Below are 18,441 nucleotides of genomic sequence, written 5' to 3'. Positions count from 1 at the left end.
TATTTAAGATGAGGTCGGACTCGGCACTGACATTTGTGTTCATTATGCTGCTTTTATAAAGCCTCAAATGACGGCTTACAATATACAATTTTGGCTGGTAGCTCTCGGGCTAGGTGGTAAATAAAAAAGTAGATCTTGGTTCAAAAAAGGTTGGACACCCCTGTAATAGAGCCTTGATGTAGAGCTCTTGTAATAGAGCCTTGACGATATAGAGCTCTTGTAATAGAGCCTTGATGTAGAGCTCTTGTAATAGAGCCTTGATATAGAGCTCTTGTAATAGAGCCTTGACGATATAGAGCTCTTGTAATAGAGCCTTGATGTAGAGCTCTTGTAATAGAGCCTTAACGTAGAGCTCTTGTAATAGAGCCTTGATGTAGAGCTCTTGTAATAGAGCCTTGACGATATAGAGCTCTTGTAATAGAGCCTTGATGTAGAGCTCTTGTAATAGAGCCTTGACGATATAGAGCTCTTGTAATAGAGCCTTGATGTAGAGCTCTTGTAATAGAGCCTTGACGATATAGAGCTCTTGTAATAGAGCCTTAACGTAGAGCTCTTGTAATAGAGCCTTGATGACAGAGCTCTTGTAATAGAGCCTTGACGATATAGAGCTCTTGTAATAGAGCCTTGATGTAGAGCTCTTGTAATAGAGCCTTGATGTAGAGCTCTTGTAATAGAGCCTTGATGTAGAGCTCTTGTAATAGAGCCTTGATGATGTAGAGCTCTTGTAATAGAGCCTTGACGACATAGAGCTCTTGTAATAGAGCCTTGATGATGTAGAGCTCTTGTAATAGAGCCTTGACGACATAGAGCTCTTGTAATAGAGCTCTAGCCTTGATAGATAGAGATAATAATAATAATAGAGCTCTTGTAAAAAGAGCTGTAGCCTAGCTCTTTGGAGAATGTTGGAGCGGCCATTCCCATGTTGTCTGCGTGTGCTGTGTCACATCATGGAGCGCTGACCACAGCCTGTGTTTGTCAGTGGATTAGAATCCTCTGTGTGTAGCTCCCAACATGGCCGTCTGATGATGTCATGGAACAACCCAAACACTGTTTTGTCTGTGTGTGTGTGTGTGTGTGTGTGTGTGTGTGTGTGTGTGTGTGTGTGTGTGTGCGTGCATGCGTGCGTGTGTGTCTGTGTGTGTCCTGCAGGTGGCAGTAGAGACAGGGCAGAAGCCTTGCTGGCTTCCTGTCTCCCTTTGTTTGGCTCACTGCTATATAGAGCTAGAATGCGTAGAGAGGACACTCCCTGGTGTACCATGGTAATCTCCAATGGTAGACGGCCTCCATCTAGGTTTGATAATATTGGAAGAAAACATTGTTTCATATGTGCAGTAAAATGTAGTATTCACTACTCAACACAATTTATTGTTATTAAGGATACATAATATTTTAGACGTAAACTAGTGTTAAAACAAACCTCAATATGGACTTGGACACTAACACAACAAGCTTCCCACGTCACAAACTCCTATGTACACGCCCCTATCCACGACAACCTTTAATACCATACATTCTATGTCATCCATCTTAAGCACACCAGATCAATTATTTCAACCTGAATATATTACGTCTCTTGTCCCCATGTGAAGCATTGCTCAGTTCCATCAGTTCATCATCCTGACGCAGGCTTTTCAATCACAATAACAGCACAAGCCAGGGGGGGGGGGAACTGGAACGTGTCTGTTCTATCTAGTCTGGTTCTACGCCCTGGCTGCTGCCGTTTCCACATCTGGAGTCTATTATAGAAAAACCTGTTTCCTGGGAACGACTGGGACACTAGCTACCTTTACACTGGAGAGACAGAGAGGCGTGTGAAGTATTAGTAGGAGAGGGAGAGAGAGAGAGAGAGAGAGAGAGAGAGAGAGAGAGAGAGAGAGAGAGAGAGAGAGAGAGAGAGAGAGAGAGAGAGAGAGAGAGAGAGAGAGAGAGAGAGAGAGAGAGAGAGAGAGAGAGAGAGAGAGAGAGAGAGAGAGAGAGAGAGAAGAGAGAGAGAGAGAGAGAGAGACATGTGCAGTATTAGTAGGAGGGAGAGAGAGAGAGAGAGAGAGAGAGAGAGAGAGAGAGAGAGAGAGAGAGAGAGAGAGAGAGAGAGAGAGAGAGAGAGAGAGAGAGAGAGAGAGACACATGTGCAGTATTAGTAGGAGGGGCAGACAGAGAGAGAGATGTGAAGTATTAGTAGGAGAGAGAGAGAAAGAGAGACAGAGAGATGTGCAGTATTAGTAGGAGAGAGAGAGAGAGAGAGAGAGAGAGAGAGAGACACACAGACAGAGAGATGTGAAGTATTAGTAGGAGGGGGAGGGACAGACAGACAGACAGACAGACAGACAGACAGACAGACAGACAGACAGACAGACAGACAGACAGACAGACAGACAGACAGACAGACAGACAGACAGACAGACAGACAGACAGACAGACAGACAGATTCATCCCCTAAGGGAAATTCAGGGTATCTCATAGCTCACACAATAGACAAGTACAGACAATAAAAAAAGTTGGTCGTTCACCAACTATGTCTGCATCTGAACAAAAACATTACTTTCCTTATTTAAGTACTTAAATCAAACAAGTCACAACAAATAGTGCCTACTATACTCATAATGTCCTTGTGAAGTCTCATAATACACTTAAGTCTCATAATACACTTAAGTATATGTTAGTGAGCTCGTAAAACCAGATGGCAGGAGGTGAAAGTGAGAAGATACTAAAACAGGATTCCATTCATTCCACTCTGCGCTCCAAATCTATAATTTCCTGTCATGTTTAGAACAGACGCTTTTATTGATTAGGTAGCATGTTCTGTCTGGAACACTGAACACATTCCCGGCCAATCACGTATCATATATATAGACATACTTGACGGCCAATCACGTATATATACGTTTTTAACTCGTTTTTTCTTTTATTCGATTTTAATATCCTATTCACTGTCACAGAGCTGTATTTTGGCTGGAAAAGGCATATTGGGAGTCCGAAGGTGCAGTACCGGCCAGATTCTCCCAGGTGGCGGTATCGAGCTGCAGTAAACCCTGTTCCAGATCCTTGTGTTACACTGTAAGGTCTCCGGGCGCAGATTTTCACTAGACGGCAAGGCTATAGGTTCAATCGGTCGCATCCAAACGTCTACGGGACATCCAATGCATATGCTGTGATTGATTATGCCGTGGCCCTAATCGACATTGGATGTACCAGATGGCGATCAAACAATTGGAATATTATTTTTGAAATACTCCCGGCCACAGGTAAGGACTATCTGACGTAAATTCTGGCTTGATTGTGCAATGTCTTCATACCGATCCAGCTGATCAGCGTTTTTAGCATTCAATACTAATGCCGTTACTGGTAATCAATAATCAGAAACAACTCCCCCCCCCACCCCCCCTTTCATGCATTCATGATGGAACATAATACCGATCATATGCATTTGGATTTTTAACTCTAGCTTGTGTAGGGATGAAACGCCAATCGATTTAACGTTATGGAATTATCCCAGATCATTCCGAAATAACACTCATATTCACCACGGTATAAAACAGGAACGTATTGATGACAAAATTATTTCTTTATGGCATATTGAACGGAAGGTTCATACTGTCAATTGACAATGACATTGGATCTAGCTCTACAAACAACGTGATGCACAGTGAACGTTTGTAATGGAAAGGTGGCCGTCTAATGGCTGGCCGGGAATGTGTTAAAGAGGAATACCACTCAATATTAACCAGTTATATATATAATATATATATTAGTGCTGTCAATCGATTAAAATATTTAATCTGATTAATCGCATGATTGTCCATAGTTAACTCGCGATTAATCGCAAATTAATCACATTATTTTATTTATTTATTTTATCTACCTTAAAACGGATCTTTTTCAAGTTCCAAGTTTTAATACTCTTATCAACATGAGTCAACAAATGCTTGCTTTATGCAGCCATTTAACACAAAAGGATGACCCTCATGCATTGCAAATTTGCATCAAATTAAAAACAGAGTGATGCACAAAATAACTTAAAAGAAAATAATAATTTTAAACAATGAATAAAGTGTGCATGAAATAATAGGGGAAAGAAAACGTTAGGAACTTGTTACATTCACACACACAAGGGCTGAGTAATCACACCCCCCCCCCTCTCTCTCACACACACTCTCCCAGCTCTCTTTCTCTCTTGCCCCTTCCTCATCTCTCTCACCCCCCTCTCTCTCTATATATATCACACACACACACACATCAGAAACAAACATAGTATCAATGAGAGCATCAATAATACACCTGAGTGAAGTCGGTATCGGTATCATGGTCCACCATGAATGCATGAAAGGGGGGAGGCGGGGGAAGGCGTTTCTGATTATTGATTACCAATAACGGCATTAGTTATAGCAACATCATACGTTGACCGGGTGGATGGCTACGAGAACAAGGCCCGATCAAGCTGAAATTGACGTCAAATCGCTCTTACCTGTGGCCGGTTGGATTCCAAAAAGGATTTCCCAGTTATTGATCGCCATCTGGTAGATCGATCTGGTAGATCGATATGTCCATTGGCTGATGCTATATTCCATTACTGCATACTGAATTCGGCGTCGCAAAAAGTATTTCAGGCGATCGGTTAAAGCCCTCGCTTCAGGCTAACAGAAAAGCTAACCCGGACCGAAAAAAAAGTGACACCCGGTCTGCAACAGGGGAAACGGCATTATCGAGACAGCGCAAATACCAGGATCTGGCCGGTACTGCACTTTCGGAGTCCGGATATGCCGTTTCCAGCCAACATACAGCCCTGTGACATTGAGTAGGATATTAAAATGGAATAAAAGCAAAACCGAGTGGTAACACGTATATATACGTGGTTGGCCTCCAACGGTCGGATCCCAATACGTGGTTGGCCACGAAGCGGTTACACAGATCAATATTAACCAGTTATATATCTAGATCAATATATCAGTTGGCTTTTTCCCGCTGATAGTTAAATGAAAAACATATGGGTTAACATTTATATCTCTTCAATTTCATTCCTGACCAAGGACCAGACACACAAGGCGTTTGTCTCACAATATTTGAGCACCTTTGCAAGGTGCACCCAATATGTTCCATGAAATTACGGGGTGGAGGTCGCACAGAGAGAGAGAGAGAGAGAGAGAGAGAGACAGAGAGAGAGACTGCAGCAAAGTGAGTGTGGAGGTCACAGAGAGAGAGAGAGAGAGAGAGAGAGAGAGACAGACAGAGAGAGAGACTGCAGCAAAGTGAGTGTGGAGGTCACAGAGAGAGAGAGAGAGAGAGAGAGAGAGAGAGAGAGAGAGAGCAACAAAGTGACAGTGTGGAGGTCGGAGAGAGAGAGAGAGAGAGAGAGAGAGAGAGAGAGAGAGAGAGAGAGAGAGAGAGAGAGAGAGAGAGACTGCAGCAAGTTATTTATATTAAATGTGTGTTTCTCACAGTATTTGAACCTGTATGAAACTATTATTAAGTGGACATAATGTGTTTGTAATATGTCAGCTTTTGTTCAATAATGCTTTGAAACAGGAGATCTTTTAAATATCATGATCAGTTTGCTCCGGTGTCTGACTGAGGATGAGAGATACAGAACGCCGTTTGCGTTCTGTAAATTAACAGTTTATGGGTAATACAACCCTTTGGATTGATTGTAAACAAGTTATATACAGTTTCACTGCGTAAACACGCTTATTTCACGCAATACAGAATACCGTTGACCCTTATTTAATTTAATTTCAAACCTATATTTTAACTTGAAATAAGTTGAGGTTGCCCTCATTAGCAACGGTGTCAAGTTACTGTAACATGCCAGTTAAATACATATTTAAAAGTATGATCTTATGTACACAAGCTTTCTGCGTCATGCCCTCGCTCTACCTAGACGCCACCCCTCACCTAAACCAAGCGCAGGATTTCTATATGCGAGAACACATCTGCCACGGAGGATCACATGCCGTCTGACACACGTGCACAACATCTCTGAGAGTTCATGTGAGAGAGAGAGAGAGAGAGAGAGAGAGAGAGAGAGAGAGAGAGAGAGAGAGAGAGAGAGAGAGAGACCACTCCCTAGTCTATAAGCTGAACAAAAGAATACATTCCCTCATCTGACCTCACAACTCACACAGAATAACAAACCTCAATGACCCAAAGGTTATTACACACACAGGTTATCACACACACACACACACACACACACACACACACACACACACACACACACACACACACACACACACACACACACACACACACACACACACACACACACACACACACACACACACACACACACACACACACACACACACACACACACACACACACACACACACACACACACACACACACACACACACACAGACACACAGACAGAGTGAGAGAGAGAGAGAGGTCGCGCTGGTCTGTGTCTATAATGAAATGACAATTGCATGTCATTGAAGGTCTGGGCTGGTCTGTGTCCAAAATGAAATGAGAGGAAAGTGCTGCGTATAAAGCAAGTCTCATCTCAGCCGCTGCGGCGGCTTAAAAACTGACGTGACACGATATACTCGATGTTCACGATATAGTAATTTACTACATTGTAGAACAAGCCACGATACATTGAGTATACTCGATATATATCGCCCCACCCCTAATTCATAAGTAGGTCAACTCATTTCAAAAGCTTCATATTGCACCTTTCCCTCTAGATTGCAGCTTGCCCTCAGTGTTGCACCACGCCCTAATCCTGGACCTATTGCAACAAGATTTGGACAAGAAAGAGGTGACAACCCACTAACCAGTAGGGCTGACCCCTATTAGTAGATTAGTCGACTAATCGGTCGAAAGGAGCCGTAGTCGACTAGCCAACCTCTTAGTCGAATACAAAAAAAATTAAAAAATATAATTTCTCTTTTCTTTTTTTTCTTTTTTTATCATTCTTTCCAAAAGAAAAGAGGCCTAGAAGCGTGGCTAACTCTAATGGCACACATACCAGAGGCTAACTGCCTACGAAAACAGGCACAGAGGCACTGAAAGAGGATTTCACCCATCTAATGAACACAGACAAATATCAAGATGTATCCATCAGTGGACCAATTGCATGCTTTTGCAGAGGACAAGAAGCCTTCAGTCGACTCCTTCAGACATTAAGCACCCCCACAGCCCAAATGGAATGATAAAAATATAAAAAAATAAATCAAATGTAAAAATAAAATATAAAAAATATTATACTTGTTTTTTTGTATTTTTTTTTTTGTGGCAAATTTTGGCCAATCATCAGTCGACCATCCAAATCCTTAGTCGGGGACAGCCCTACAACCCAGTGAACCCACCCAAGCACCTCGAAGGAATAGAACAAAACCGCAAGTGCTACCGTGTTCTAGACGATTTATTCAGGAGAGCGATGGATGTAGGAAGGAAGGAGAGCTTGTAGCGGTTGCTCTTGTATCTATTTGCTCTGAACCGTCTCCCTGAGGGAAGAACTTCGTATTCTCAGGATATAGAATAATGAGAAGGGTCCTGTCAGATTCTCTGTAGCCTGGCTGACCGCTACATTCTCAAAAAGATTGATTGGAGTGATACTTAGTATTTCCTACCAACCCTCTCAGTCCCTCAGATCCAACGGTCCTTCCCCACCAAACCCTCACAGCTTTAGGGACAGATCCTTCTCCCTGGGACAGGCTCTGGGACTCACTCCCCCAAGAGTTTAAAAAAAACAACCTCTTCTCCACTGCCTTCTCTTAGCCCCCCATCCATCCGTCCATCCACCCCCCCCCCCCTAGTGTACTCATGAGTGTCATTACCTGTGCCGTCAGGGACGTCCGCGCTCTGAGAACGCCTCATCGCACCTGGGTTGGAGGCGCGGGGGTTGTAGGGGTACATCTGGTTCACGGCACCATCATCGATCTGACTGATCTGAGTCAAGTCGTGCATACTGAAGCTACGCAGCTTCTCAGTGATCGCCCCCTGGCCCTGGGGAGGGAGAGAGACACGTTGTGGTTGAGTGGAGGAGTTTATAATAGTTATTATAATCAGGTATGAACACAGTTCCCAGCATCATACAGCAACATGCAGGTGGATGGACTTTTAATACATGAGGAAACTAAACCCATTCCAGCTCATTCACTCGGAGGAAAACGGAGTCTGACGTGATGCAAATAAAGACCACGCTTCCCCCCAAAACAAATCACATGACGTGTAATAATTAAAGTAAAGGTGCAAAATGTGTGTCTGTCGTACTGTGTTCTGTGTGTGAGTCCTGTTGTCATTGCACCATGTGTGTCTGTTGTACTGTGTTCTGTGTGTGAGGTCATGTTGTCATCGTACCATGTGTGTCTGTCGTACTGTGTTGTGTGTGTGAGGTCATGTTGTCATCGTACCATGTGTGTCTGTTGTACTGTGTTCTGTGTGCGAGTCATGTTGTCATTGTACCACGTGTGTCTGTTGTTCTGTGTTCTGTATGTGAGTCATGTTGTCATCATTGTACCACGTGTGTCTGTTGTCCTGTGTTCTGTATGTGAGTCATGTTGTCATCATTGTACCACGTGTGTCTGTTGTCCTGTGTTCTGTGTGTGAGTCATGTTGTCATCGTACCACGTGTGTCTGTTGTCCTGTGTTCTGTGTGTGAGTCATGTTGTCATCGTACCATGTGTGTCTGTTGTACTGTGTTCTGTGTGTGATGAGGTCATGTTGTCATTGTACCATGTGTGTCTGTTGTACTGTGTTCTGTGTGTGAGGTCATCGTACCATGTGTGTCTGTTGTACTGTGTTCTGTGTGTGAGGTCATCGTACCATGTGTGTCTGTTGTACTGTGTTCTGTGTGTGAGGTCATCGTACCATGTGTGTCTGTTGTACTGTGTTCTGTGTGTGATGAGGTCATGTTGTCATCGTACCACGTGTGTCTGTCGTACTGTGGAACATTAGAGTATGTGTTATCATACTCTGCATCATTGGCAACAATGATATTCCTGGATATGCATTGTATTTGGAGAACAAAGGGGTTATGGTCGGACTAATTCCTGGACAGTCATTGGAGTTAGTCAATGGTGTTTCTGATTTGATCATAATAAATGTTTCTATAATCGCCAGTATTGTGGGGTAAATCTTGTTCCGTTGCAATCTGTTCTGATCCTACTTCTGGGTTGAACAACTAACACGATTAACAACATATAAAGATCATATTTGCAAAACAATAATGTCAATCTCTGTATATACAGTCAATCACCACTGTATTTAGAAATATAAACGGACCGTCTTGATAGAGAAGCTAAAAGAAAATAATAGATGCATTCGACTGACACCTCTCAGTCTAGTCTCCTAAGGTGGGGGGGGGGGGGGGGGTAAAGCCCACCAATGCCGCACCTTGTGTAGATCATGTGACCTTACAGGAAGTGTATCTGCTGCAAGCGCCTCCCATCTATAACTAGACATGTACACCGCTAAGTTAACTTCATATCAAGCGGACAAACTCCAACGCTAAGCGGTAGGAAATTAATCTTGTTATGTCATGAACTGTCGACTGTACAACAACAACAGATTGACGTTATAATTCTTAAATGAAAATATGAACGTCATATAACCTGGAAGTAGGGTGGGAACGAGATCATTACTTGATCTTATAAAACAAGTCATATCTTGCTTTCCCAGAGGTTTGTTCAGTCCTGGTGTGCCTGTATGACGTGAACATTAGTGATCATTGTTGACAGATAATGTATTAAAAAAAAAAAGGAGAGAAAAAAAAAAGATTCACAATGGTAACAGAAATGAACATTAAAAACAACAGAATCATGGAGGGAAAGGAAGGAAGGTTATGAAAACTTTTATAAACCCAGGAAATAAGTAGAGGGGAGAGGTCATGGTTGTGTATGTGACTGAACAGTTATATGGAATGATGGGACCTCTCCATGCTACTAGTGTTTACCTCCCAACAGTGTAGCTCGGTGCAGTAAAGAACATCTAGAGAAACGAGTGGGTCAGTAGAGAGAGAGAGAGATAGAGAAGAGAGAAAGAGATCACATCAATAAAAAAAATTCAAGATGGCTGCCACTGAGGGTGCATCTATAATTGCATGAGACTCTTATCTTCTATATATCTTGGTAATAATCACAGCTGTCTCTTCAAACTGAGACGGTTTAATCTCGTACTTTGTGTGAAAGATATGACGGGTTTTCGTTATGATTATAACAGGATAGCTCTAGCCTGTGCTGGGGGGAAGAGAGACAGACAAGAGAGTTAGTTGGGCTACATTCTTTTAGAGATAACAACACCACGCTCTACTACGCGACAGACAGCGCCCAGGAAGGGGGAGGGGCGAGGCCGGCCGGACAGACAGAGAGACAGAGAGAGGTAGGTCTTTTTGGGGTCAGGGGTGACATGCTGCTGCCGTTGCCTAGGTAACGAGACGGGTAGATTACAAATGACAGTAAAGTAGTAGTAGATCGCTCCTTAGGGCAGTTGTTTTCTTGCTACTGGAGCAGGAGAGTTTATTTTCTTAAGCTCTTAACACTTTCAGTGCCAACGACGGGAAATCTCGTTAGTTCATGCCAACCGTTGAGTGGCAACGACGAGAAATCTCGTCGTTTAATCGTTATTTTTTTATTTGCGATTTCCATTCATATTTCATCAATATAGCCTCACGTTACCAGTGGGGATCTGTCTGAACTTAAACAGGGAAAATACAGCCCCCTATCGTCTCTCCGGATGGTACTGCACTCCATTGGATTGGATTGAATGAAACGCATGGGGGAAAAAAAGAGTCCGGATTCCACATTTTACTTGTCAGGCAAGTAACCGGAGACGATCCAAGTCATTGCCCACCATCAGAACAGCGTGGAATGTCTTTTGACCACCCAGCGTTGGATCAATAAACACGATCGATATTTGGAATGGCGATCAGGAATTGGAATAATCTTTTTGGAGAACATCTGATCTGAGGTAAGGAATCTATTTTACCAGTATTGGGATAATCAGAGCTGTTTTCACCTAGCGGTCAGGCAAGCGATACCGGAGTCTCACGATAAGCGACGGTCGTATTAGACACATAGCCATCATTTAAGATAGTTATGCGTTCGCAAATATGAGAGCTCTGTCATTGAATAGAGCGGTGGCATTCAACGGGGTAAATAGGACACGGAGGCTGGCACGGAAAGTGTTAAACACCGGACGGCCCGACGGCGGTTAATACAGAGATCAGCTGAGAGCTTTAATACAGAGATCAGCTGAGAGCTTTAATACAGAGATCAGCTGAGAGCTTTAATACAGAGATCAGCTGAGAGCTTTAATACAGAGATCAGCCGATAACGCTGACGACACTAAATATTGCCAACTTGTCAAGCAAGACTGATCTAATGGCCACACACACACACACACACATAGAGACACATATACACACACACATGCATGCTAATGCTGGTCTGGTTTTGTATTTTTGTGGGGACATTTGGATCCCAGAAAATTGCTAAATCATATATCACACCTACACACAAAGAAGAGTGTTTATTGTCACACACACAGAATGGTAGAGTGCACACTGGGAGTCCTCACAAACCCTGTAGAGAACACACACAGAATGGTAGAGAGCACTGGGAGTCCTCACAAACCCTGTAGAGAACACACACACACACTTGCCTTAACAGCAGCTGATACTGCAGCAGTAGCGGCGATACTGAGCCCCTGCTTCCCGAAGTTCACCATCGTCTCATAACTTCTCTCCTTGGCTTGGACTATATAGTCATCTATCTCCTGGGGGGGGGGGGGAGGGAGGGAGGGAGGGAGGGAGGGAGGGAGGGAGAGAGACAGAGAAGGAGAGAGAGAGAGGGGGAGAGGGAGAGAGAGAGAGAGAGAGAGAGAAATCATTTCTGAATCCTGAATGAGACCTTATATTAGTTAGTATCTGTAATATTAAAGGGATAGTTAGGATTTGAACATTAAGTTGTATGAAATATTGTCCAGGAGTGTAATGGATGTAAAGCAGAGTCCCGTGGTCAGAGTTCTGGCTCAGTTCTGAGTGAACCGGGAAGCTTTAAACAGGCAGTAAACGAGGTCACGAAACCCAAAATTTTGGAGTTTATGGTGTCGGCCAAATGGACATACGATCTAGCAGATGGCAATCAAATAATATCTTAACCAGGATATTAGCTAGTATCTGGAATATTAATGTACATATAAACCCCTCATCCTGAATATGATCTTAACCAGGATACTAGCTAGTATCTGGAATATTAATATACATATGAACCCCTTATCCTGAATATGATCTTGGGTGTTATCGTTGGGAATGGGTCTGAGCTCGCAAAAGGGCAAATACCGCCCCCTACGCCTTCCGGCTGGTATTGCACTCCACTGGGAATGGTATAGTTTTTTTTCTGGGACGATCCAAGCCGTGGTTTAAATAATCAGGCGAGGTAACCCGATTTCAATTCAACCATACATCTGCGACGCTGCCCCCCCCCCCCCCCCCCCCCCTCATATGCAATGCTGTTGAACGTGGCATGGACCTCCGCGCCCAGTACTTCAAATGGCGATCAGATAATTGGATTATTTCTTTTGCATTACATCAGTTACAAAGTAAGAACATTATATATACATTTGATCGTTGATCTGTTATGTATTTCTACCCGATCGACATTGTATCTGTGTGTGTATGTCTGGCTGTTTTCCGTTGGGTGGGAGGAGGGGGGGGAGCGGCAATATTAATGAGCATATAAACCCCTTATCCTGAATACGATCTTGACCAGGATATTAGCTAGTATCTGGAATATTAATATACATATACATCATATAAACATCCTATCCAGACAGATAGATGCCAGCAACATAAGAGTGTAGACATTCAGATGATGGTTGGTTGGTTGGTTGGATGGATGGATGGATGGATGGATGGATGGATGGATGGATGGATGGATGGATGGATGGATGGATGGATGGATGGATGGATGGATGGAAAGATAGTATGAGAGGTGGAATGCAGGGTATGAAGATAGATGGACAGATATCTTACTCTTTCTCTGGAGGACAGCAGTGGATGGAGACACTTCCTGTATATGAGACTAGCTCCTCTGGTGTAGGGAGACAGCAGCCAGATGACGAAGGCTATCTTCAGCTCATAGTAGAGAGGAAACCTGTTAGTACAGAACAACCACATAATAAACATGTTAATACAGAACAACCACATAATAAACCTGTCAGTACATACTTTTTACATCGAGAAAATGTTTAAATTGTACAATCTTTCAGCAGTCAGTCTGGAATTAATGTATGCATTCAAAAGTGCTGAATAAATGTTTTATGGGCCCATAATAGTGATTATTAATATTATTTAAGTTAAGTTTAGCCATAATCATGTATTTTGCCATAATCAGGTAGCTGAAGAAAAAAAAATACATTATATATATATTTATATTAATCATTTTCGGCCTTTCGGCATTCGGTTTTTGGCCAACTGTTTCCTATTTTCCGTATCGGTTTCGGCCAAGAATTTCCCATTCGGTGCATCCCTAGACATAACTATTGTGAAATATTAATATAGTAATAATACTGAACATTAATGGCCAGAGAGGCTCCAACATAAAGAAACACATCAACTTTTTGGGACATTTGCAGATGAAGATGGGTATCATCTCTGTGCGTGCAGTAGAGAGAGAGACCCGTGTACGGAGGTAGAATCTGGCTTTAAAGAAACCTCTAGATGAAGAGACTAAGAGAGATGTCTTGTGTACGGAGGTAGAATCTGGCTTTAAATAGACCTCTAGATGAAGAGACTAAGAGAGATGTCTTGTGTACGGAGGTAGAATCTGGCTTTAAAGAGACCTCTAGATGAAGAGACTAAGAGAGATGTCTTGTGTACGGAGGTAGAATCTGGCTTTAAAGAAACCTCTAGATGAAGAGACTAAGAGAGATGTCTTGTGTACGGAGGTAGAATCTGGCTTTAAAGAGACCTCTAGATGAAGAGACTAAGAGAGATGTCTTGTGTACGGAGGTAGAATCTGGCTTTAAAGAGACCTCTAGATGAAGAGACTAAGAGAGATGTCTTGTGTACGGAGGTAGAATCTGGCTTTAAAGAGACCTCTAGATGAAGAGACTAAGAGAGATGTCTTGTGTACGGAGGTAGAATCTGGCTTTAAAGAGACCTCTAGATGAAGAGACTAAGAGAGATGTTTTGTGTACGGAGGTAGAATCTGGCTTTAAAGAGACCTCTAGATGAAGAGACTAAGAGAGATGTCTTGTGTACGGAGGTAGAATCTGGCTTTAAAGAGACCTCTAGATGAAGAGACTAAGAGAGATGTCTTGTGTACGGAGGTAGAATCTGGCTTTAAAGAGACCTCTGGATGAAGAGACTAAGAGAGATGTCTTGTGTACGGAGGTAGAATCTGGCTTTAAAGAGACCTCTAGATGAAGAGACTAAGAGAGATGTCTTGTGTACGGAGGTAGAATCTGGCTTTAAGCAAATACCGGTAAGCTCATTTCCCCAAAGGTTGGCATAATCAACAGGTGGCTAAAGAAATGTTCTGTTTCAGTTGGTCCAAGCCATTAGGTTGTGTGCGCGTGTGTGTGTGTGTGTGTGTGTGTGTGTGTGTGTGTGTGTGTGTGTGTGTGTGCGTGCGTGCGTGCGTCTCACCATGCTAGCGTTAGGTCAGTGATGGTCTCCACGAAGGTGTACAAGGCAAACACAATCCAGTACATCATCCATCGCACCTAGAGAGAGATACCAAAACATGCCTTTACACATCTTGTACTGACGAGAGATGTACCGTGTTGTATAGAATCTGGCTTTAAAGAGAGCTCTCTAAAAGATACCATGCCACTGAACCAAGCCAGGGGGAAATATACAGAGACACAATATACCCTTCAATGGACCTCTTAAGAAATTAACATACTTAGGTCTTCAAATTCCTAACATACATGCCAAAGTAATCTCCTTAAAATCCTTAATTAAATAGCTTTCTCCCTGCTATTGAAAAAACGGATGAAAAGCTTAATAGATGGACGAACCTTCCACTGTCTTTAATAGAGAGCGAGAATCTCATAATTAAGATAATATATCAAGATGATCTCAATCTTGTGATAATGTTCATATTACTGTTATAGTGTACTGTCAAAATATTTGACAGAGAGAGAGAGAGAGAGAGAGAGAGAGAGAGAGAGAGAGAGAGAGGCTGGTGAGCGAGGGGGTCGCGTGTAGCTTATTCCCAGCGGAAGAGTGCGTTTTCCCTGATTGGCTGCGACGCCCATGTGACCGCGGCAGCGCGAGAGAGAGGCAGTGCGGAAATAGGCTGTCTATTGCCATTCTCTAAGACAAACTCTAACCTTAACCAGCTCCTTAACAGCGCCTAAACTTAACCCTTCTAACCTTAACCAACTCCGAAACAATGCCTAACCTTAACCTTAACACTTTAGTTGCCAGAGGACGAGTTTAGGCGTCCTTCCCCGCCATGCTCAAGTTGCCGAAGACGCCGTAACTCGTCTTTGATATCAATATTTAAAAAATCTGTGATCGGAATCATATTTTCCATCCGCAGCCTTCACACACAGTTCAGAGCTCCTCTCAATCCTCTAGCGGTTCAAGAGCGCCATCTGGTGGCCGATCGGCAGAAGCGCCAAACAGGAAGTGATGTGGCTGAAGTGCTGTTCACCCATATTACTTCCGGCCACTCTCTATAGCTCCCGCGACTCCATCTTGACAATACATAGCGATCCGTTGCCAATAACTCGATAAACAACATGATTTGGACGTTTATACCATTATACAACCTGGAAATAGACCGGGTATTTTTACATCCCATAATGGAAAACTGTCTACCCCACGCTGATCGCCCAACGGCCCGCGGAGACTGGGGTGAGTTTTAGCGTGTAATATTTCCGTGTTCGATACTAACTGATCTGATGAACATATGTCCCACATTAGATGAATGGTATAACGCTGCCCACGGAATTATAAACGCCCCCTCGCCCATCTGGTCAACATCAGATGACGTGTAGTAACTTCCAGAAGTACTTCCAGTTGGAATTTTTTATATCGCGCTGATTGCTATCAAACTGTATTTCATCATCAATATAATGCATTTGGGGCTATAAATCACGTTCTGGAGAAAGCTGCAGAAAGAGATGAAAACATACTTATACTTTAGATCATATTTTAGTATGAATATGTGAATGAAAAAGTTTAACGTTGCTACACCATGAACAATACATATAGGACCTTGAATGGGCCCTAATAATGGCAATCTAGCAATAGAATTTAAAAAGTTATAGCCCTGCAAAGGGGAACTTCTCCATGTTAAATAGAGCTGGCAACGGATGGTATATCATGAATTTAGCCTTAGGCAATCAAAGTGTTAACCATAACCAACTCCGAAAGAATATTGCCATTCTCTAAGACAAACTCTAACCTTAACCAGCTCCTTAACAGCGCCTAAACTTAACCCTTCTAACCTTAACCAACTCCGAAACAATGCCTAACCTTAACCAACTCCGAAACAATGCTTAAAGTTAACATGCCTAAACTTAACCGGCGAAAGAATGCATGTTAAAAAAAAATTGAAGGGAATCGAACTTGTCACCAGGATCCACAGCACGGCGGCATACCAGTTGAGCTAAGCGGCGAATGAAAAACATCGGGGATTACGGCTACATAATGCCGCAAGCTCTGCCGCTCCGCTCTGTCGCAGCCAATCAGGGAAAACGCGGAAGCACTCGGCAGCACTCTTCCGCTGGGAATAAAGAATAGGTGAGGGGGTCCTATGTTCAAGTTCAAGTTTCTTTATTAGTTGTCATACAGAAGTACAGAATACTTTTATACAAAATGCTTCTTTCTGTTACGCTCCAGAGACTGTGCTAGATAAAAGGATAAGTATAAAATAAAATAAGTATAGCAAGTATAAAATAGAAGTCACGTACGTAGACACAAGTGTTCAGTATGTACATATGTACAATGTTCAATGCAGAGTAGAAGTAACTGAGTTACCATACAATATACTATACAATATACTAATTACAATATACTATATAGTGCAAAGCAGAAATGGGATGAGGTACAATTTAGGTACAATTTACAGTAAGGTGTACTGAGGTATGGGTTGTAGTGCAAATTCTTTGCCAATCAATATAAAGTGTGTTTAGATGTTCTAAAGTGTGTAGAGTGGGTGCTGCAGTGAGTTGTTTGTTTAAAGTGAGTGTGTGCATGTGGATGTGTGTGCTGTGAGTGCTGTTGATGGTTGTTGCATAGTGTTATTGTTCGTTGAGCAACCCGATGGCCTGGGGATAGAAGCTTCTTCTGAGTCTTTCTGTGCTTGCCATGAGACTCCGGTATCGCTTGCCTGACCGCAGCAGTTCAAAGAGGCAGTTGTTTGGGTGGCTGGAGTCTTTGATAATTCTCTTAGCCTTACCCATGCACCGCTTGTTGTAAATGCCCTGGAGAGTGGGAAGCCCCCCTCCAATTGTGCGTTCGGCTGAACGGGCCACTCTCTGTAGTCTGCTGCGGTCTTGTGCGGTGCTATTCCCAAACCAGGAGGTGATATTGCCAGTCAGGATGCTCTCTATTGTGCATGAGTAGAAGTTCTTAAGGATCTTCTGACTGACTTGGAACTTCCTTAGGCGCCTGAGGAAGTAGAGGCGTTGCCGTGCCTTCTTCACAACACTGTCAATGTGTGTGGTCCATGTCAAGTCCTCGGATATGTAGACTCCTAGGTACTTGAAACTGTTCACTCTCTCAACTGGTGCCCCGTCGATGCTGAGGGGGCTGTAGTCCTTGACCCCCGACCTCCTGAAGTCCACAATCATCTCTTTTGTTTTGCTGACGTTCAGGGAGAGGCAGTTCTCCTGACACCACTGCGGCAGATTCTTTACATCTTCCAGGTAGGCCCTCTCGTCGTTGGCAGAGATCAGGCCCACCACTACTGTGTCATCAGCAAATTTGATGATTGTGTTGTTGTTCCGCTGTGCCACACAGTCATGTGTGTACAGGGAGTAGAGGAGGGGACTCAGAACACAGCCCTGGGGGGCCCCTATGTTGAGCGTGATGGATGAGGAGGTGCAGTTGCCTGCTCTTATCACCTGGGATCTACCCGTCAGGAAGTCCAAGACCCACTGGCAGAGGTCATAGTTCAAGCCCAGGTCCCTGAGCTTGGAGGGGACTATGGTATTGAATGCTGAGCTGTAGTCGATGAACAGCATTCTCACATAGTTCCCCTGCCTGTGCTGATTGGTCAAGACTTAATTGTCGAGAGAGAAAGAGGGAGCACTTGTGTGTGTGGAATGTGTGTCTTCAATAGAGAGCAGCCTCTCTCTCTCTCTCTCTCTCTCTCTCTCTCTCTCTCTAATAATAATTATAATAACAAATAAAGAAACTTGAGAAACTCAGCCTTTATTACATGGAAATGTATGTAACTTGAACCTTTAGATCCTTCTTATATTGTTCTATATGATTGGTGGCTTCCACATACAGTCTCTGAAAATAATGTTAGTTGTAACATT

The 18,441-nt window shown here is 43.2% G+C and overlaps 1 protein-coding gene across 1 annotated transcript in view; it reads right to left on the bottom strand.

Annotated features, from left to right (window-relative positions):
* reep3b (receptor accessory protein 3b) overlaps positions 1-18,441 on the bottom strand; it is a 47,579-nt gene that overhangs the window by 5,028 nt on the left and 24,110 nt on the right. Inside the window, exons 3-6 of the mRNA XM_084330888.1 lie at positions 14,588-14,664; positions 12,971-13,091; positions 11,599-11,712; positions 7,776-7,944 (exon numbers count right to left, since the gene is read on the bottom strand). Of these exons, the coding sequence (XP_084187014.1) occupies positions 7,776-7,944; positions 11,599-11,712; positions 12,971-13,091; positions 14,588-14,664 (481 nt within the window). The remainder of the gene's footprint in view (positions 1-7,775; positions 7,945-11,598; positions 11,713-12,970; positions 13,092-14,587; positions 14,665-18,441) is intronic.

This window comes from Notolepis coatsorum, assembly GCF_963971535.1.
Source record: "Notolepis coatsorum genome assembly, chromosome: 15".
Classification (NCBI taxonomy): domain Eukaryota; kingdom Metazoa; phylum Chordata; class Actinopteri; order Aulopiformes; family Paralepididae; genus Notolepis; species Notolepis coatsorum.
This window is presented reverse-complemented; position numbering and strand designations above follow the sequence as displayed.